Raw genomic sequence first — 22,379 nt, forward strand, 5'->3', positions numbered from 1 at the left:
TCAAAATACTACCTGTGTGTATGTATAAAATTAATATTTTGGATTTTATTTTTAATTACCAACATTTTATTTTAATAAAGCAGTAAATATTAAAAGGAGGCAATAACGACTATTAAATACAAAGCCAATTTTGATTATTCAATACAACTCATAAAGTGAAAAAAAACCCTTAAGACATGAATCCCTTTTTCTGAGGATTTTTTCGAGTTTAATTAATCTGCATTTGCTTTAAATGAAGATATAAACCATGAAAATCTTCGATTAATCAGACGGTAATAAGATTCTAACATATTATTTGTCAATACAGTAAAAAATTCCGGATCAAATTTAGTAAAAAGTATCGGCACTCAAGATCCTAATTCAGTTTTACCGTATAATCCATTTTTTCCGGAACAAAACATCTGATGTACCGTAATTTTTACAGTAACAATTACCGTAAAATCACTGAATCACCCTAATTAAATAAATATAACTATGAAAATTACGGTATATAATTTTACGGTAAAAATGAATTTTACTTTGCCAGTACTTTACATCGTGATTTAATCCGGATTATTTTACTGTGTTGGTATTTTTTCGTCAGTATTATAACTGGTGCAAACAGATAATCAATCGTCATTCATCAGTGTCTCAAAGTTTTTTGCTTCAAATTTATTTTGAATGTCAGTAATGTTAGTAAGTTGAAATCCGATAAACGCTTGTAAATTAATGTTTGTTTTGTTTCACAGAATTTGTGACATGTCTCGCATTCTAACAAGGTGTTTTAAAGTGACTTTGTTTGTAGTCCATTATGGGAAACATCTAAGATGAATCCATGACTAAAAAGGCAGCTTCTTCAAAAACACAGGGCAGATGTTAAGACATAGACATTTCCACACTGGATACATTGAATGGTAAGGAAGATCATTTTCTTATAATTTTCTGCACTGTAAAGAAAAATAGTGTATTTCCGAAACTTAACTGGTGGCAACTAATTTACACTAAAAGTGGTAAGCAATAAGGATAGTTCTCAGTTTAAGCAAATACCAAGAATACTAGGTGTAGGGAAACACCAAGAAAAGTAGATGTTGGGAAACACCAAGAATAGTAGGTGTAGGGAAACACCAGAGAATAGTAGGTGTAGGGAAACACCAGGAATCTTTCATAACCCTTTTTTGGTTTAAAGCTGTTGTTACAACTTTTGATGTACACTAACATCAAAATTTATAATGACTAAGAGATGTAATACAAATAAGAGTAAGTAAAGATGTTTCCATGAAACAATTTACAAGAAGAAAATTTAATTTAGAATGCAAACACTCAACTATTCATGAAATAAAATGAATTGTAAATCTACCATACAGTTAGCACAAAGAGAACATTAATACAAAATTATAATTAGGCTTAATGAAGCAAACGCGGATAGAAACTAATTATTATTATCAGTATATTGAATATAGTTGTCAGATGCATAAACTAAATTATTTTAAATACACAACTAAAGAGCCGTGATGGCTCAGGGGATTGAACGTTTGCCACCCAATGAGGTGAACCTGGTACGAATCCCATCTGTGGCTGGTCGATACGAATCTGCACCTGTCTCGCAGTGACCACAGTGCTGACGTAGAGTTTCTTTAGAGGTTGACGGATCATGGATTAGAGTCCCCTTGCCGTCAGACTAACTATAGAAGGTTTTCCTCTCCATGTAACGCAAATGCGGGTTAATTCCATCAAAAAAATCCTCTCCGAAGGCAAAATATTTACTCTCAATATTTGATCCAGGAGTTCCCTTGTCTTCTCGATTGAGTTCAAAATTACAAGGCTACGGAGTTGAACATTGGCAGCCGTAAACTTAAAATTGGGTCGGCTGTTCAACGACGGCTATAAAATAAAAGACGCAGCTAAAAACGAGCATACCTTTTGTAGCAAAGAACTAATATTAATTAAGATGTTAAGCAGAATGTAAACGTCAACTAATTTATATCTTCTTGTACTCGATAGTAAACTATTTACCGTTTCAATTTGATGGTTTCTAAAATATGCCAAAATTAGTACTTCAGAGACAAAAATAATTCCCAAATAATATATGCTTGATATAAGCATTCTTCATTTTCGATGTTTAAATTTAAATGCCTCTTTTAATAAAATATTCGTTCATATAATTTTTCTATACCGAATTCGTAGATGTACGGAACACAGTTTTTGTTAAATAACTTATATTTAACCTAACGAATAACGTAACGCTGAAACCAAAATTTATTCCAAAAAGATAATGAATGTTATTTCTTGATAATTTTTAATTATACTTAATCTTAATCAATTACGTTACATAAAATTTTAAATGATAATGAAAGTTATTTCTTAATTAGCATACTTAATGTATAATTAGTTCTTATGTTTTGAAGGTCAAAGAAGCATAAATTTCATTCACAAAAAGAGAAATTAAAGTAAAATTAACGTGTTTTTTTATTCTTAAATGTTTTATTATATCCTTCTGATGAATTCGTAGATCATTTTTTAAATTATTATTAATTATACTATTTAATATAATTGTTAATAATCTCGTAATTGTTAAGTCACTACCATCGTTTGGTGGGTTTAGTTGGTGCGACATAATTCTGGTTGTTTAACTGTTTTTGGTGAAAGTAGTTAAAAAACTGTTTCTCTCACAGTTAACAGTTTGAATACCACCTTATTTATGGTTATTTGATTGTTTTATTTGAATATGGTAAAATAACAATAAAATAAATTGTCATTTAATCATCTTTTTCGAGAAATTTTAACAGTGCACGTTGGAAATCATCCAGATAGTTTTCAAAATACTACCCGATTTCCCAACTGTCCCAAAACAGAATTGATAAATTCCATGAATTTCTGTATATATATCATGCAATGGACAAATAATTTTCATTATTATTAATAAAAGAAATTAAATATTTAAAAAATAAATAATACATATAATCAAAAATGTATAATAAAAATAAATAGATATAAACATTTAAAATGCTTTGTGAAAAATCTAGCAAGAATAGAAGCATAATTGTAAAATAATATGAAAAAAATCTTGCAAAAAAAATTAAGATGAACATCAGATTAGAAAGCCGATCGCTTAAACAAAAGACGCTCGTGTTTTTTCTCCCCGTTGCGACGCTGGGATATTGCAGCGACTGCAATATTGATCTTACAATAAAATTAAGTTTTATTTGATAGTAAAATTTTATGTTACCCTTCGTAATTTCAAAGATAGTATTTTCAAAATTTTCTTTTTCTTCTTCTTCTTCTTAGATACTACAGCCGGTTACCGGTAAGAGCCGTCTGAGTCAGTGTATCCCCTCTATATTTATTTGATGCTATATTTCTCCATCTATTGACTCCCAAGTCCTTTAACCACTTCTCTACTCTATCTAACCTTCTTGATCTAGGTCTTCCTCTTTTTCTTTTTATCTGTGGTGTTTGGAAGGTTATTTTTTTAACAAGATTTTCATCGCTATATCGAAATACATGTCCTAGCCACCTAATTTGAGAAATCTTGATCATTTTTACTACGTTAGGTCCTTTGTATTTTGATTGTAACTCATGGTTGTAACAAATTCTCCAGGTTTCGCTTTCTCTTACTGCACCAAAAAATTTTCTTATTTTTTTCTCTCAAAACTCATCAGTTTCTCTTAATCTATTTTGTTAATTGCTCAGTAATCGTTGCTTAAGCTGAACACCAGGTTAGAACTCAATTTATGCATTTTGATTTGAGCTGATTTCTTAATCCATGATAAAATCTGTTAGCCATGTTGATTGTATATTTACTTAAAATTTTTATGTCATTATTATTGTTTACTATTGTATCTAAATATTTAAATTGAACTACTTGTTTAAACTCCTATTCAGTAGTTTGATGTGGTCATAGAGTTGTGATTCTGTTTGTTATTGCCATGAATTTAGTTTTTTCATCGCTGACTGACAATCCAATGCTTTTTGCTGCTGCATCGACTGCGCAGAAAATTTCAAAAAACATATTTTCTTTTTATAGATTTTATCGATTACTGTAAAATTAGAATGTTTTTTTTTTTAATATTATTGTTCTCATACATTATTTTATTTAATTTTTTCTATCTCTCACAGGAACAGAAACAGAGCCACCGGCTCTAGCACCAGAGAGCAGTTATCCAGAAATTTATTCATTCTCACCAATTTATAGCGAATGGTATTTTTGGTAAGAAATTGAAAAATATCTATAAATCTGTGATATGGCACATAAAATTGTCTTCTTTTATTTCATGCAATTAATCAGACAAATATGTTTATCTAAAATAGTTTTATGTGATTTTTTGTACATTTCCTATATCTTGTATATTTAGCTTCATGTTGTATATTTATCTTCTATTTATTATTATTCTCTTAAATTTAGTCTAATTGAATAATATTTGTAATATGCATTTCCTATGTATTTTAATAATCATTATTTTCCAATTAGATCAGAATTGAGTATTTTCTCATTTAAATTATTTATTCTTTCTTATACAATAAACCAGTGTGCCAAACAGTAAACACTCTATCTAAATTTAAGTCTTATGATCGGATTATCCTATACTGTCTCGGTCTTAATGCTTCGCGTAAATCGTAATTTTAATGCTTTCTAACCTTAAATATACTAATTAAATAGAGCAGACGATATTTTAAGTACGAAATTAGACTCAAAAATGCACTTTTTCTGAATAAAAATACCTCTTTCGGTGAATTTGTATTCGTGATCTTAAAATTATGGGGAAAGGGCAGTAGCAATTTTAAATTACGTAACAGATTTTAGAGTTGTGCTCCAAAATTTATCAAATCGCTTGAAAAATTCTCGGAACACGGCGAAGTGCGCAAAAAGAAAAATTAATATTAAATAATTAACCGCCCTCCTGTTTAAATTATTAGGACTATATTTTCTAGACTGTGGCTATTTCCATATTTCTAGGATCGAGAATCCAAATCCCTTAAAGAAAAAGTATCTATATTAAGAGAATGACCATATTCTTTCTATACATTATTATATACATACCATATATTATATTATTCTGATTCAGTAATTTAAAATATTGTCGCACTGAGTAATTAAAATATTTAAGGTTAATGTTTTCGAATCATTAAGATTGAGTCATAGTACTTGGAAATACGATCTAGAGATTTAAAGTTATTTAGAATGCTTACTTGTTTCGCACATTTTCCTTGTAATTCTATGTATAATTAACATGTTTCTGATTCTTGTAATTATTAATCTATTTTTTTAAAGAATGGATTTTTTTATTAGAGACCACTTATTACTATCCATTTTTCTTAAATGTAAATATTTAGAGGACACTTTTTTGTTACCTTTCAAAATTTATTTGATGTAAATTGAAGAGTGCATTGTAAATATTTATATGTTTCTTCGCCTTAAGAACCCACCACTGCAATGTCTATAAATTAATAAAATTTAAAAAAAAAAAAAAAAAAAAAAAAAAGCAGAAATTTTTGTCCTAACCTGACAATAATAAATTTAAATTCATGAGGTAAAAACTTTTGATATCAGTATCGGTTTGGGCTCAACTTGAGTAACTTATTATTTTAGATGAACAATTACATGTTATCGCTTATATTTATGTATATATTTAAATTTAATGAGTAAATTAAAGATGGTCAAAGGTACCCCCCCTCTTATATAAGTATTCATTTGGACAAATATTATTTTTTATGTTTATGCGTTCAATTAAATTTTTCAGACAGTAGTTCCCTGTAAAATATAATTTTTTAAAATTTTGTGAAAATCTCTGTCAAAATAGCTCCGAAAAATAGTCGAAATTGAAACATTCATGTATTTAAACTTGAAACAGAATATGCTAATTTTTTAAGAAGATGCGTATTCTCAAATGTGATGTAGAAGGTAAAATGGGTGAGAAAGATGTTTGTTTACTGACCCCAGAGTTCAAATAACGGACCACTGGGATCGTTTCAGGTGGCTCTAAACATCATAGGTGTACAGTGCGCAAAAAAGGAATTACCCTGATTAATTTTTGATTTAATAATCGGATCTTCACATTCTAGGACTCAATCTTAATGGCTCGAGGGTGTGATTTCATATATGTTAATTAATAAATGCAGATTAGAGTAACTTGAAATAAAGTTACTCTAATTAGTCCCAAAAGCTTACTTTCTCTGAATAAACATACCTTTTTTTAGACGGATCCGGATTTTTGACTCCCAAAATATAGGACATAATCACAATCTGGGAAATATGGTCCCAATAATTTGGTCAGGAGAGCTCTCCAAAATTTGAACCCCTTGTTAATTTTGATTTTTGAGTATTTTGCCTAATCTCGCGAACTTTTTAAGTGAGTTGGAAATTTTTTGCCCACAATTTTAAAATTCGTTTATCCTATGCAAAAAATAAATATTAAAAAGTATTACTTTTTTTATTATATTATCAAGTAATAGTAGAAAAAATTTTGAATTGTAAGACTTACAATTTTTTACATAATTTTAAAACATGTAAGTTTAAATGAAAAAATACAAATTTTGAGCTAAATTGGTTGAATAGTTTCTGAGAAATCAAATTTTGAAAAAGTCGTGAATTTAAAATTCGTCCTTCAGGAACTATTCAACCGATTTTGCTCAAATTTTGTATTTTACCACGTGAATTTGCATACTTTAAAATGATATAAAAAACTGTATACCTTGCAATTCAAAGATTATTCGACTATTATTTAATAAAATAATAAAAAATAATAAATATTTACTAAAATGTATTTTTTGCATGGAATTATCTTTGGATAAACAAATATTATAACTGTCTGTAAAGCTTTTTGAATTCGCTAAAATTCTAGAGATATGACGAAATGCACAAAAAGCAAAATTAATATTAAGAGATCTAAACCTTGAATTGCTCTCTCGACCAAACTATGGGGACCATATTTCCTAGATTGCTGCTACTCTTTAAATTTTGGTGATCAAAAGTCCAAATCCGTTGAAAAAAGGTATGTTAATTCAGAGGAAGTACGTTTCTGTGTCTGATTTTGTAACTTTTTTAATTAGCGTATCTGAGGTCACTGCCTCGAGCCATTAAGATCTAGTCCTAAAACGTGAAGATCTGATCATTAGATCAAAAGTTATTAAAGGAGGTCCGATTTTTACTTTGCATATAGTACACCCCAGCCAAGTAAGGTATAGAAAGCTTTGTATTGTGACGATGCTTAATGTTTCTCCGTTGTTAAGCGACCAAGTTGAGACAATAAAAAAGCAGAATAAAATAAGAACAGAAGCTTTTTCATTCAACGTTCTGTGTTAGTTCGGAAAGGTCTATTTATTTATGGTTGATTTCATAGTTAATAGTTAATAGAAAAATATCTCAAAATTTATTTTCATAGTTAATAGAAAAATATCTCAAAGTTTCTAGGAAATAGATAATTTTTGAGCTGATTTCTGATCATAAAGGAAAGATTGTTTCCTCTTTAATCTCATTCGAAACAAAAATTTGAATCCATTGAACTATTTATGATTTTTAAAGATTTTAGAATTTGAATACATGAACTTTTTGTATGACAGTAATGGTGGCTATGTTGTTTTAACTTCATTTTTGTTATGATTACAGTCTAAAACCAAATTTGGATAAATTATTATAATTATATACAGAGTTGCAGAGCAAAAAGGTTTAAAGAGCCAAAAAAAAAGAAAAAAAAGCTAGAGATTGTAGTAAAAATGCAGAGGGTTTGGAAGAGATTATAATTGTAATGTCCATTTACAGGGTTTTATATAATTTGAGATCTTTTTTCTGTAATTGCAGAAATTAGTGAATGCTATGTGGTATTTTAAAAATATTGAAATATCTATGATTAAGAACATTGCATGATTTATTGTTAAAACATTGTTTCATTCCGCCAAATATTTAAGTTTAGTTTCCTTTGCGAATAAATCCTGTTGCATTTATACATTCTGAAACTGATTTTCGCTAATTCACCATGAAATGCCACTCAACCTCTTTACTTATGATCAGCTACATTTATCACCAAATATCGCTATAATAATTTTTTTGTTTGTTTCTTTCATTTAAAAGCTAGTTTTATAACTCAGGACGTAGTCTCCTTTTGAACACAAAGTCTTTAAGAAACTGAAATAGTGGTACCAAAACTAGGAAGATAAAATGTATCTTATTACATTTATATTCACCACTATATTCCCTTTCAATAAATCCAAGTATCTGGTTACAAAATATTAAGTTTCGAAATTACATTTTTAAAATTAAAGAAAACTTCATAATTAAAATGTTAAAACACAGTTTTCCTACTTTTTAAGAACCGCATTGTCCCTTTTAAAATTTGTTCTACAAGAATAAGATTATGATCAAAATAATAATCAAGGCCCAAATGTAACTCTGTATACTTTATGATAAATACTTCATTGGCTTAAAAAATATGAAGATAGTAATAAATGTTGACATGTTTCGAGATCTCAAAAATAGGTGCACATTCTTAAGATTTACTAGGCATGAATGAGAAAACGAAATGCAAAGTTGCCAACGGAAGTTGAAAAAGTTGAAAAACAAAACTAGGAAAACCCCGGTAGCCAAGAGTGAAATAGAAAATGAAAAATAAATAAGATGGGAAAAAAAAACTAGAAAAACCGCAGTGGCCGTGTGAAGAAAATCAGGACAAAATGCATTTATTTTCCTTCTTTCTTTGGCAACAATACATTCTCTGTTTCAAATCACTTTTGTGTTCCTAATTCACGCCTGGTGAAGCTTAAAATGTACTTCGGTTATTACTAAATTGCTTTTCTCTGGTAAATTGACGCCTATTTTTGCTTCAAAACTATGGAATAAAATTGTTCGAATTTGTTCATAAAAAAATAAGTAAATTGTTTTAGTTTGTTGAGTTTCACTAATGGGTATTTGCTTTCCATAATTCAAGCAAATACGAAACAGTAAATAAATTAATAAATTATAATTTCATGCAAATATATTTATAAAAATTTATTTATCATTTTTTTATCATTTTATTTAATAGCAGATAAAAAAAAGTTTTGAATTGTAAGGTACACATGGTTTTTACATAATATTAAACAGTGCAACTTTAACTGCCAAAATATTATATTTGAACGGAATTGGTTCAAATGTTGTTGAGAAATAAGAATTTAAAATTATAATTTTTTCAAAATTTCAGCACTTAAAAGTTATTCTGCTGAATTGATTAAAAAATCTGCATTTTTCGTTTAACATTACGAATGTAAACTTAGTCCGTTATTAAATGAAATAGTAAAGGAAAAAAATAGAAAAATTATGTTTCGCATGAAACCATCTTTAGACAAAAGGATTTGGATTACAATTACGTTAAGATTTTTTTTTTAGATTTTCCAAACAACATGAGGAGAAACATGGGAAGCTTAATAAATCTTCTAATCTAATAATCTACTCTTTTTATATTTATTTTGAATATTTGGTTCATGGTCTTAATAGACCATTACTCTGTTCTGAATTATGAGTAACAGCATTCGCTTGTATTGATGTTGATTTTTAATTTCAGGATTATTACAATCTCAGTCATATGCACCATAGTTGCTCTAATATTTTTATGTTTGTTGTGTTGGAGGAAACCTTACAAGACAGCTGTAGTTCGTCTTCCAGAAAATTTAACATCGCACTATCCAGGAACAAGTAAATTTATAATTATATTACACTACATTTCCCCCACTCCTTTTTTTTAAAAAAAAAAGAAAAAAAGAAAACAACCCATCATGGAAACCCACATTTTTTTCAATTTTCATTGCTAATCCAATAATCATTCTTTGACGTATTCATTGCTCATCCAATGATCATACTTTATTTTCACCTAATTAATATCCATTTCTCATAAAAGAATTAATTTTTTTCATACTCTTAATAGAAAAAAAGAAGATAAAAAAATCTAAATATGGCAACCAAATTTAGAGAACATAAGCATGCTATAAATTGGACTGTCTGAGATATTAGGTAAAAATTACTGCAATTGGGTTACCTCTTCCGTTGGCCCATCTCCATTATTTTGTCGCAAGTTTGACCAAATTTGATAGATAAATAACTTCATTTAATCATCAAATTTGAAGCCAAAATCCATTCCCAAAAATAAGTGGTCCAACGATAGTAACCTTTGCCTATACCTTCACAAGTTTATAGGTCATATTCAGAGTACCGTGAATGTAATGATGCACAGAATTTTCATTACAATCCTCTCAATTGTAAAGAAACTGTATTAGTTTGATGACCGGCATTGACTTTGAGGTAGTTTGTTTGATTTCTCAAAAATAAAGTTCTTTCAATTCTGTGTTTTATTTCGAAATTGCAGATATGTGGAATTAAGGATTGAGTGTCAAAAATCCGATATAGGATGCAATTTTTTCTAATTAATTTGTGTTAAAATGAAGGGAGAAAAAATACAATCTATTTATAAATAGCTTAGTATTCTATGCATGCCTTTATAAGTGTTATTGGTTGAGATTGTGTTTGTAGATTCTAATGACTTGAAACAATCCTTGACTCTGTATTAAATGCTATTCAACACTAGCAATTTTTGTCTTAAAAAATCCTTTTATTTACCTATTTATTTTAATTATTATTTTTTGTAATTTCAAACATTAACGTTTTTATTCCCAAATTTGTAAATTACAGTGTTCCCATAACAGCCCGTCGTGGACCAGGGGATCATGAAGGTGTGGGGTATTAATTATCGACTATGTCAACCTTCGTCTATCAAAAGGTATCTCAAGACAAGATCGAGTTAACATGTCTTGTATACTAGTGATTCGGTATTTAAAATTTGTCGTGGTAGTTACGCCACATTACTTCTCTTCCAGAATTTTATCTGTGATAGAATTCGATGGAAGAATACCACTAGTTGATTCATGCAGTTTATTTATTTATATCAATTTTTGCTCATTATATTTTTTAAATTTTTTTGTAGCATCTCGCTAATTTTTTTTTTCCTGTCATTTTTTGTTTATAGCATTTTGCTCATTTTTTTTCTATATCGTTTATTACCTGGAGACTTTATTTACTTCACCGGATCTTTTTTTTCTTATTTTTATTTTCTTTGAGCTGTTTATATTAAGCAAATCAACTGTTTAATGTGGACCTTCCATCATGTTAGCGAGTTCATATCACGTCCGCAGGTCACCAATGAAGGGAATTAATTATCGACTATGTCAACTTTCATCTATCAAAAGGTACCTCACGATATAATCGAGTTAACATGTCTTATATACCAGTGATTTAGTATTTAATATTTGTAATGGTAGTTACGCCACAAAGGTTAAGACTGAATGATTGATTTGTAATGGTTGATTTGAAGCTGAGAGGACTTCAGGTCGCTCCTGGAGATCGAATCCCTGTCCTTTTCATCGACAAAATCTCTCAGCCACCGTGAATCTTACAGTTGTAAAAATTGCACAATTTTTTATGAAATATTTTAAAGGATAATAGTTTGCCCATGATACAATTTTTATTCAAATTATGAAATATGCAAAGGCAGTAGATGATTTCTCCAAAACATTCTGACTAAACTTTTTCAGAATGATTGCTCAAAGGTACTGGAGAACTTAATAGATGAATGATTGCCAGGAGAAATGCTTGTGTATATAAGCGATATTTATTTGAAAAATGTAATTGCTATTAATTAAAAAAATGACTGTTTATCTAAGTTTTACTGATTTGAGAGATGGTTGCGTATGAAAGTGCTATTGCCTAGAGCAGTGTTCTCCAACCTTTTTATCGCTGCGGACCGATCAACGTTTGATCATTGTTCTTGATTTAATTATTTTAATTCAAGAACAAGAGGTGTCAAAAACAATATAGTGTTTATAACAACAATGATAACAACGATAGTGTTGGCAAGTGCTTGCGATTCGAAAAAGAAAAATATGTACATCGCTGTTGATATATCGATAGATTCATTGACGTTATTTGCTCTTATTTTTATTTATTATTTTTCGTGCTTCTGTATTTTTGCAAATTTGCGTATTGATAAATAGTATGCTTATTTTTATTTTGTTCCAGTTCTATCTTCCGAGAACATCATTCAGCCAGATGTTGCATTTTACACGCAAGTTCATCCTTGTCCTGAAACGATTATAAATTCTCGATATTTTAGAAACGAACAAGAATTGGAGAGACTCCCTACCCCATGTAGACCGTTAGAGCCAGCCTATCAACCAACTCAACTTTTAACCATTACGACAGTGAGATTGCCATATTTGACTTCCGACTTGGCACTTCCGCCAGGATATGTATCATTACACGAGGGAAAATAGTTCTTTCTTTAAAGCTGCATCGTTCAACGTTCGATTATATACTGTTAAACATAATCGGTGATGCTTGTTTTCATTTGTTGGTGATAACCACTTAATTGACAGACTGTTGTAATGGTCAAAAATATTTTCTTTAGGGACTATAAAGGTCAAGCAATAAGAACTTGTATATAAATAATCATCATGAAATTCTGTTTGTGAGTTAATGTTTCGTTAATTTTCATTTTACATTTATGTTAAGGCATAGATAAGTGTTTACATTAATGACGCTCTATGTAGTTATTTTTGTAAAATGGCATTGTTTAACCAATTTTTCAAAATTTGTGTTAAATTTTCCAAAAATTCTTTGTTAAAATGTTTTAACTTTATAACTTGTAATGTATGATTAAGGAAATGATACGAGAAGGCCGTTAATTTGAATTGTACATATTTTTTATGATAAAGAATACGCATAATTATTGTAATTGAAGTTTTCAAATAAAATTTAGAACACTGAAAAGGCTTCCACTATCACCCTTTTTTCTACCTCACAATTAAATTTTCTCCATCTATACGAGAGCGACACATAAATATGCTAAACATAGACAAAAAAAGGATGCAACATTGTAGTTGTTACTTATACTACTTGCCAGTCAACAAGCTTGCTTGAAATCAAACAAATTCGTAAGGCAAAGGGTGCGTTTCTGGTTTTTTCAGTGGCCAAGAATATGACTTCAGTCACACTCATGTCACAGCCCATTTTATAGGGAGGATGCAATCTCAATCCACTCATTCATCCACTGATCGTAATTTTGATCAGAACTAGAGAACGATCAATATCCAATTCAGTACCCTAAGAGATATTTATTTGTTATGGGAACTATGAGGACTTTGTGACCCCGACAGATTTATCGTGCATCAGTCACCATTTAAAAGATGGGGATTTTTCGAGCAGCGCGATTCGAACTCCCCGTTTTCACGAACACGGGCCCAACGTTCTACCAAGCAGGCTATCTCGGCCCGGATGTAACGTAGAAAATACGGTTCAGCCTCATTCTTAACTCTTTTTTCTTAGAATTTGGAAATTTTAATGGACATTCTATAAGCTAATCTTCTCCGTACTGGTATTTCCAATAAGGATGGGGATTTCAATGAAGCATAAACAAATTCCTGGAAACACATCAAGAAAAGTTTCAGTTAGAAAGTCATCACTAGCTTTTTATGGCTTATCTTTCGCGGCGAAACATAGAAAATAAATAAATTTTTCTATTGGGTGTACAAATTAGTTCGGTCCGTTTTTTTTGTGATAAAAAATGCATTTATTGCGGAATAAAATGAATGAACAGATTATTCAAAGTATTGTCCATTGCTGGCTACTACTTTTTCCCACCCTTTAGGCAATTTCCGAATTGCATCTCGAAAAAATGTCTCGTCTTTTGAGGCGATCCAAGTTGGGAGCTAATTTTCGATTTCTAAGAAAGAAGTGAACTGGTGATCAGCCAAATCATGCTGCATCGGTCGGAGCAACCAGTAATCAGAAGGAGCAATGTCCAGCGAATACAGCGGATGTGGTAAAATGTCCCACTTGAGCGTTTTCAAATAGTTTTGTACGACATTTGCGACAACAGGCTGACCGTTATTTGGCAGAAGAATAACTTTTTCATGTCTTTGCTTGTATTCTGGCCGTTTTTCTCGTAATGTACTGCTCAAACGAATCAATTGTAGCCTATACCGATCGCCCGTAATGGAATCCCCAGGTTGTAGCAGCTCATAGTATACAAAACTATTCACCACTCTTCATTCACCATTCTTCTTTCACCATTCACCATTCTTGAAACGTCGAAACCATTCCCTACATGATTTATCAGTTGGAGCATTTTCACCATAGACTTCTACAAGAATTCTATGCTCTTCAGCTGCAATTTTCTTCCAATTAAAGCAGAAACATAAAACCTCCCACAAATGGTGCTTCGTTACTACTAAGCTTGACACACTCATCAAAGTAAAAAACAGGGTTTTTGTATGAAACTCAAAGCGATATAAACAGAATATTATTGACAGATGTTTAACCTCTCTGAAACCAGCTGTCACTATGAAACATTTATAACAGCAGAGCCATCTCTTGAAAACGGACCGAACTAATTTGTACTCCCAATATTATTTCTATTAAATATTAGTCCTATTCAATATTTTTTAAAAAAGAGACACGGTTGCCAAATTTTCAAAATAAATAAATAAATAATTTGGCAACTTTATTTTTTTTGGCTCTATTTTTATTCCTGATTGTTTTGCTATTACAAAGCTAGATAATTCTTATCGTACACGCTTTGTTTCAGCTTTTTAAGTCCCAATTTTGAATGCGTTATAAAAATTGGAATAAAGCTTATCCAGCAGTACAAGATAATATAAGATGTATTACTTATGCTCTTTTATATTTACTAAAATATTATTTTTTTAAGATCTAGTTTTCTTTTAATAAGTTTGGGCAAATCAAAGAAGTTTAGACGTTTTTAATTTCGCCGAAATTTTCAGGATATCATATTTATATTTACATTACTTTATATTTCTATATATCTTATAAATAGTTTATATAAGTGAAATTATTAACATATCTTTTACCAGGAGCTAAATTATTATTTCTTTTCAAATCCATGGTAGAAATATTAGACTCAAAGAGCAAGTTCCTTAATGCACAAAATTGAAAAAGAGTTATGGAAGCAAAAACGAAAGGGAAAATGATAGTAGTAGAAAATGCTTAAGAAAAAGTAATAGAAAATATTNTAAATAAATAATTTGGAAGCTTTATTTTTTTTTTGGCTCTACTTTTATTCCTGGTTGTTTTGTTATTACAAAGCTAGATAATTCTTATCGCACATGCGTTGTTTCAGCTTTTTAAGTCCTAATTTTGAATGCGTCATAAAAATTGGAATAAAGCTTATCCAGTAATATAATAGATAATATAAGTTGCATTACTTATGCTCTTTTATATTTACTAAAATATTATTTTTTTAAGATCAAGTTTTCTTTTAAAAAATTTGGGTAAATCAAAGAAGTTTAGACGTTTTTAATTTCGCCGAAATTTTCAGGATATCATGTTTATATTTACATTACTTTATATTTCTATATATCTTATAAATAGTTTATATAAGTGAAATTATTAACATATCTTTTACCAGGAGCTAAATTATTATTTCTTTTCAAATCCATGGTAGAAATATTAGACTCAAAGAGCAAGTTCCTTAATGCACAAAATTGAAAAAGAGTTATGGAAGCAAAAACGAAAGGGAAAATGATAGTAGTAGAAAATGCTTAAGAAAAAGTAATAGAAAATATTAATATGTACAAATAGGAAGGAATTTAATACTTATGTGCCTTGTATCCACTTTGTTAATTTACTCCTTTTTTGTGGTAATGAAATGGAATAACAGACTTGAAATATTAGGCATAAAGTTCAATTACATATTTATGCCAACTTGCTCCACTATTAGGGAAAATGTTTTCTAATGATAGCAAAATTGTTGTACGATTATTGATTTATCTTATTTTTTAAGTATATTCCCCAACCAAGACCAAATAATCCAAACATGCATATCAACCTTGAGTTTTTTCCAGCTAAATTGCGGTAAAGCGTTAAAAGTGTTATTGATTTAAAAAAAAAATATCTGCAAGATTAAGCTATTCTCTACTTAATTTTCTTCGATTGCCTACCTGTAATTTTTTTTAGGAAGCGGAACAGGTGGCATCCTGCAAAATTGTTGTACTATTATTAATTTATAATATTTTTAAGTGTATTTCTCAACCAAGACATATAAGTAACCCAAACATGCATATCAACATGCATATATAGAGTTAAAAGTGTTGATGATTTTTGGAAAAAAAATATCTGCAAGATTTAAGCTTTGATTCTCTACTTAATTGCAGAAAGCAGAGCAATTGGCATCCATGTATTTGGATTAATAAATTAGAGCTCTCGATCCAATATGAACTTACGCTTAAAAGTCAACAGGATCTAGATTTTTTATTAGTTTATCATTCAAGCAGATTTCATAAGAAAAAATAAATTTAAATTATGTGAAAAAAATAAATTTTTGTTTATAAAGGGAAATTTATGATTATTTTTAAAAAAATATATAATTACAACAATGAAATCATAAACATACAAAATCCCCATTTTTAAAATGAAAAAATCGGAACCTCAATCAAGTATACAGTAATGAAAAGATAAAAACAAAGATCAGTTTAGTTTTAAAATGTTTTTATTAGTCAATAAATAATATCTATATCTCACATTTTATAACAAACAATGCTTACGAAATATACATCAAGCATTAAAATGTACAGAAACAACAAATCTAAAATGTATTGTTGAAAATATAACAAATTATAAAGTAAATTTTTATTATGAACAATGTTCCTTATTATATAACATAATTAAAAGCGAAAAATGTAGTCAAAATAATGAATTTCTATTATAACAATTAATACAATGTTTCATTCAATTAAAAATCAAGGAATTGAATAGGAAATAGCATTTTTTGTACTTTATTGTATCATACATGTATATGAAGAGTGAATAAACGTGGTAATTCTAATAATACGCGACGCATTGCTACATTTTTTAAGCTTTTACCGAGTTGGGCTTGATGAGGTGTTAAGAAGCTCTATCTCATGTATAAAAAGCATTAAAATGCAATTTTAAAATTTTGTTTTAAAATGCTAAAATTGCTTGCTATTTATGTGTACATGAGACCCTAAAATATAATTTTATTTAGAATTGTAGAGGTTAAGAAGTAAAACCAATTTGGTTTTATATGTTATCAAACCAATAAATCGATATACAAAGAACAGCTATTAATTTTCAAGACTGATATAATATCTTCTGAAAATTTTATGCGAATTATGTTGAGTAATCACCAGCTGGTGCATTGTATAGCGCGGCTTTGAGGAGAACTCCTCCAGACTAAATGTCTGGGGCTGTCTGCTGCTATGGTAACAAGCGAGAACACATTTCTAATGGGGGTGCAAAGGACGAATGAAGGTGTTAATTAGTTTACTCACACTGACCTATGCCAAGATCAAGACAAAACTATTCACCTTACACCCCTATTCGAAGCGACTTTTTCTCGTAACCATGGTACCCGCCACGACGCGAGACTCATGTCTGGAGGAGTTCTCCTGAAAGCCGTACTATACTTCTGCACTCGGCAGTTTCAAATACAACTTTTAAAGTCTTCTACCGGAATGATCGTCGATTATGACATTATTAATTTATAATAATATCTTTGAACCTTGTTCGTGGAGACGCAGCGTCTCAGGTGATAGAGCGTTCGTCTCCCGATGAGGTTTCCAGGTTCGAATTCCAGTGATGGCTGGTCGATTCAAATTCTGCTCCCGGCTCCCACTGACCATAGTGCTGACGTAAAAATATCCTCAAAGGTGGTCGAAGAGCTGCGGTGGTCAAGGGATAGGGCATTCACCTCCCAATGAGGTAACCAATGTTCGAATCCCAGCTGTGGCTGATTGATACGAATTCTGCTTTCATTTAAGTACTTTCAAGCTTATGGCATGATAATCACAATAGGTCGATAGAAACTGTTTTCTAATTTTTAATAGTTTGTTCGGTAACTTTTCGTAAAGCATTGGCTATTGTTGAAATAATTCAGAGTTGTATGGAAACGATACACAATTATCGATTATCAAACTAATAAAATACAATTGGGTTTTTCTTAAATTTGACAAATATAAAATCTCGTTTGACAATTTATCATAGGTAAATTACTTTTTAACCCATTTATGTCCAGGACCCAAATTATTATCGATTTCGATATCAATATGAAAAATCATGAAATCAGTATGAAAATTACCAAAAATGATTTTGTTACAAATTGAAAAAAATTGAAGGGGGTGCACAATGAAAAGTTTACTCCCCTCCAAACTAATATGAGATAAAATATAGTTATATTTAGTGAAAAATTTGCTGATTACAAGATAATTACTAAATAAAAAAATTTCATGAGAAAAAAAATATAAAATTACTCTTCGGCAGACGAAAAAAATTATAATGCATGCAAAATATAGCCATTTTGCACAATGCTGCCATTGCTAAGATTTAAAAGAAAAATAATACTTAAAACTAAATTTACGCAGAAATTATGCCAAAAATATAATTTTAGTGATCTTATAATACACTTTTAGAACCGTCCCTTAAAAGGGACTGTGGGCAATAATGGGTTAATTTGGTTTTCTAACTACCCTAAAAATATATAATTCATTATTCTGTACAGGGAGATTTCGAACAAAAATTAATAAATCTAAATCAGATTTATCAATTTGTATCCTTCATACTTCTAAAGTTTTAGTTTTAATTCAACAATAAGGTGGAGGGAAATAATGATTAGTTTTGCTTTTAATATGTTTATAGAAAGCATAGCATTTTGCCCGATGTTAATGAAATTGCTTATACATGCATATGGTTTTCATTTAAAAAGATGAGTTTATTAATTAACCTTTGAGAAAAAATGTGACTGTAAAATTAAAAGTATTTTTTTAAAATTTTCTGTGTAACAACAAAGTAATTTTTTTATTCTATAAACGGTACTAATATTTTATACAGAAAATTAAAATTTTGGTATTGACTTCGGTGTTAACACTTATGATAACAATTTATAAGTATTCAAAGTAAAAAAAAAGTAATGATATAGTAATGATTAATGAGTAATGATAACAATTAATGGATAACTTTAATTACAAAATTAGGGTTATTATGGCAAAATTTCATTTTAGTATATGACAAAAGTAATGTTCTTTCTTTCTTTTCTTAATAAAAAACGACTTTCAGAAAAAGATTCTAGGAATGTCATAACGAACATTTTTAAAACAAAATGTTTTTCGCTAAAACCAGCATTGTTCAGAGGAAATTGTTCCGACATCTATAACGTCATAAGCGTTTTGCTTGTTTTCGAAAATATCTCAAGACTTCGAGTACATTTTGCGTCTGTTAGAAATAACATGAGACGCATTGCTTGTTTAAAAACTTGAAGCAAAAGCAAAGCTTTTGAAGCAAATGAAGTTTTTAAACAAGTAATATCTCTCCGCTTTAGTTTCTTGGGATCATTTATATGAGATGTGACGTAGTTTCCTTTTTAATGAAATATTATCTATCTGATAGATTTGAAAATGACAAAAATAGCTTTGAAATTGATCTAAATCATTCCGTAAGCGTGGTTTTCACTACATCAATGAAGGAAAATTAAAGGAGAATAACTTTGGCACTACATTTAAATTTTTTTTTCACGAATTACTTTAGAATATTACATTAAACATTTACAGTTTATATATATATATATATGGCATTTATAGAAAAAGATGAAGCACTATACTTGGGCGGAGCAACACTTTTTTTTAATCCATACCTTTGTTTGAAATAGGAACAATCAGGATGGATGTAAATATATAGTTTTTTCTATGTACAAGTTATCTACACAATGGATGAGGATAAGGTGCTATGCATTCGAGCTCATATTCGCGACAAAAAGCGTGAAAAAATCGCTTTATTAAAAATAAAAACCACGATGGGATGTTGAAATGCAGAGAATTGGCTCACTTTGGCGATCATCGAAGCGACTATCGAATTTTGTCTGGATACATCTGAACCAGTTTCAGTCGTAATTCATCATGTATGAAACAAATTTAGGGTAAATTAACAGACTAAGTTGATATTTTCCTTGCATACGTTATGCAAAATGGGAAGGAATTTTTTTTGAAAAAAAAGTTGAGAAGCAATGACAGAACTGGAAATAGATTAAATTACCTACATTTCAAAATTGGCTCGCTTATACATTGTTAGAAATTTCTCGGAAAAAAACAGTTAAATAGCAATTCGTTTAATTGCTATTTCACCATATGCGAATGAAACAGTCGAATAACCATAAATAAGATGGTATTCTAACTGCTATCTACTGTGAGAAAAACAGTTTAATAACTGCTTTAACTTAATACGGTTAAACAACTATAATTTTATCGTACCAACTAGGCTCATCTAATGAAGTCACTTAGTTCCTTGCAGATAGGTACATTATATAGCTCAGAGGGCTAATCTGTCGATCTCATGATCATCAGGGTTCGAGTCCAAGAACATTGACAATACAATATTTCCACAATTCCCTTCGACACCTGAAAAGTTGCCAACATTCTACACTCCCCAATTTGTTACCCCGTGCTATTAAAATACGACGCTCTAATTCATGCTTAGAGGGTAGCATCATTAAGCTGCTAAACTATCTGCTAGGTCCAGTGTAAATTTCTTTACGGTATTGAAACCATGCTATTTGTAAACGATTAAAAAACCGTACAGTTTTATATCCATGCTTTTTTTTTAAACCTTACAAGCTGTAAACGTTTTCAAAACCGTAAAGGCAAGAAATGTTCCTTACGGTTTATTGAATGGACAGACTGCTGCCGGTTAATTTATTGTAATTTTAGATTGAAAATTCTAACAGTGTAAAAGAAGCCAGTTGTAAAAAAACGAAAATAGCTTTTATAAAGTGCTAATACTTGTGAAGTTAAGTATTAGTAAAAAATATTTGTATAACTCCGTATGCAAACAAAAAATTTCTAGATTTTTTTTAATATCTAAGCAAAAGAGTTCAGCTGATACATGTACTTAATAGCCAATTTGGGCAACCCACATAATGTTTATTCTAATTATTGTTTTTCTTTTTTTAGTTGGACGTTCCGTAAATTTTATATTAATCAATACAACTATGGGAAAAGTGCTATTTTGAAAAAAATTTAGTGCACAGCAAAAAATTCCGGTAAAAAGTTTCGGCACTTCACAGTAATTTTCACAGTAATTTCCATTTTTATCGAAACATGGTACGGAACAAAAAAACTGATATACCGTAATTTTTATGATAATAATTACAGCAAGAACATTAAATCACTCAAACTAAATAAATATTACCGTAAAAATTACGGTACAATATTTTACGGTGAAAATGGATTTTGCAATAAAAAGGATTTTATATATGATGCATCTAAAGTGCCGGTATTTTATACAGTAATTTGATCAGGAATTTTTGATTGCGAATAGTTTTTACTCTTAATAAATGCATGTACCACCGGTTTTTATTGATTTATTTTTAAAAAAAATTCCGTCTTAAAGCAAAAACAATATGTATTAACGAGTTAGTTAGTTAACGCTATTTGGGAGGATAAACTATATGCGAAATAGTCTGAACTTTCAGTCGAAGAGCAAGGGAATGTCATTTTTTTTTAAGAATTATTTTCAACTATTTCAGGTATTAGCTAATAATCAAGGGTTATAAGAAGAAACTGGTCTTAACTCATAAGACAAAATATGGAAATGGCACAAGATGCACAACATGGGTGCACAAACGACAACACATTTCAGATGTATTGTTAAATCCATCCAGACAATATGAATTTCACAATATTCACCGACGTCAGACTCTTACCACCAAAATGATTCAAATGGACCCGGACATTAATACACTGATACATATCACAGATCGAAAACAAAATATTTATCTCTGGATACATCTGTATCAGTCGAGAGTGCTATCGAAACATTTTTGTACAGGTTATTTGAATGTCCAATGCTACTTGCAGATGTGAAGCTCCTCTGTAATTGTGGATGGCGGAAGGCCGCATCATTGCCTAAAACGACGCAGCTTAGTGATTTGGGTAAATAAAGAAAATTTCGGCCCAGTGTCTTCTCTCCCGTGTAGACAACGTGTGTGTTCAGCCTGCCATGTTTCCGTATCTCGTTGAACTGTCTGTGTCTCTTGTGGTCTGCTTTAAGCATTCTGGCTGCCATAACAATGAGCATAATCAGAATAAAACCACCGGCAATGGGTACTGCAATCACTGCCGCTTTGAACCACATCTGTTGGTGCATGGAGGTGCCGTTGTTCTTATTGTTGCCGCCATGCCTGTAGAAGTAATCTTCATTCGACAGAAAACCTGTAAACATAAAAAAATATACCGTAAGACTTCTTCAAAGGAAACAAAGCAACGATTATAGTTTCAATTATTATAGAAAAGCTTCATAGAAGAACGCGCTTAGTATCTAAGCTAGCGGCTTCCAGTTTTTTTCGGCTTTGGAACACTAAAAG

General features: G+C 30.0%; 2 protein-coding genes and 1 long non-coding RNA gene across 4 annotated transcripts in view; 2 read left to right on the forward strand and 1 right to left on the reverse strand.

Moving 5' to 3' along the window:
* Positions 1–22,379, forward strand: part of LOC139426016 (uncharacterized) — a 207,388-nt gene that overhangs the window by 168,370 nt on the left and 16,639 nt on the right. The gene's annotated exons all lie outside the window — the stretch shown is intronic.
* LOC107445426 (uncharacterized) lies at positions 1,209–12,763 on the forward strand. The gene is made up of 4 exons (XM_016059812.3): positions 1,209–1,236; positions 4,096–4,186; positions 9,510–9,640; positions 12,014–12,763. Exons 1-4 carry the CDS (start codon positions 1,209–1,211, stop codon positions 12,265–12,267), a joined length of 504 nt encoding a protein of 167 aa, XP_015915298.1. The 3' UTR covers positions 12,268–12,763.
* LOC107445428 (BMP and activin membrane-bound inhibitor homolog) overlaps positions 16,482–22,379 on the reverse strand; it is a 50,806-nt gene continuing 44,908 nt past the window's right edge. For both annotated transcript variants that reach the window (XM_016059813.3, XM_071183350.1), the window contains exon 3: positions 16,482–22,227. In XM_016059813.3, the coding sequence (XP_015915299.1) occupies positions 21,767–22,227 (461 nt within the window). In that variant the 3' untranslated portion in view covers positions 16,482–21,766. The remainder of the gene's footprint in view (positions 22,228–22,379) is intronic.

This window comes from Parasteatoda tepidariorum, chromosome 7 (genome assembly GCF_043381705.1).
Source record: "Parasteatoda tepidariorum isolate YZ-2023 chromosome 7, CAS_Ptep_4.0, whole genome shotgun sequence".
Classification (NCBI taxonomy): Eukaryota; Metazoa; Arthropoda; class Arachnida; order Araneae; family Theridiidae; genus Parasteatoda; species Parasteatoda tepidariorum.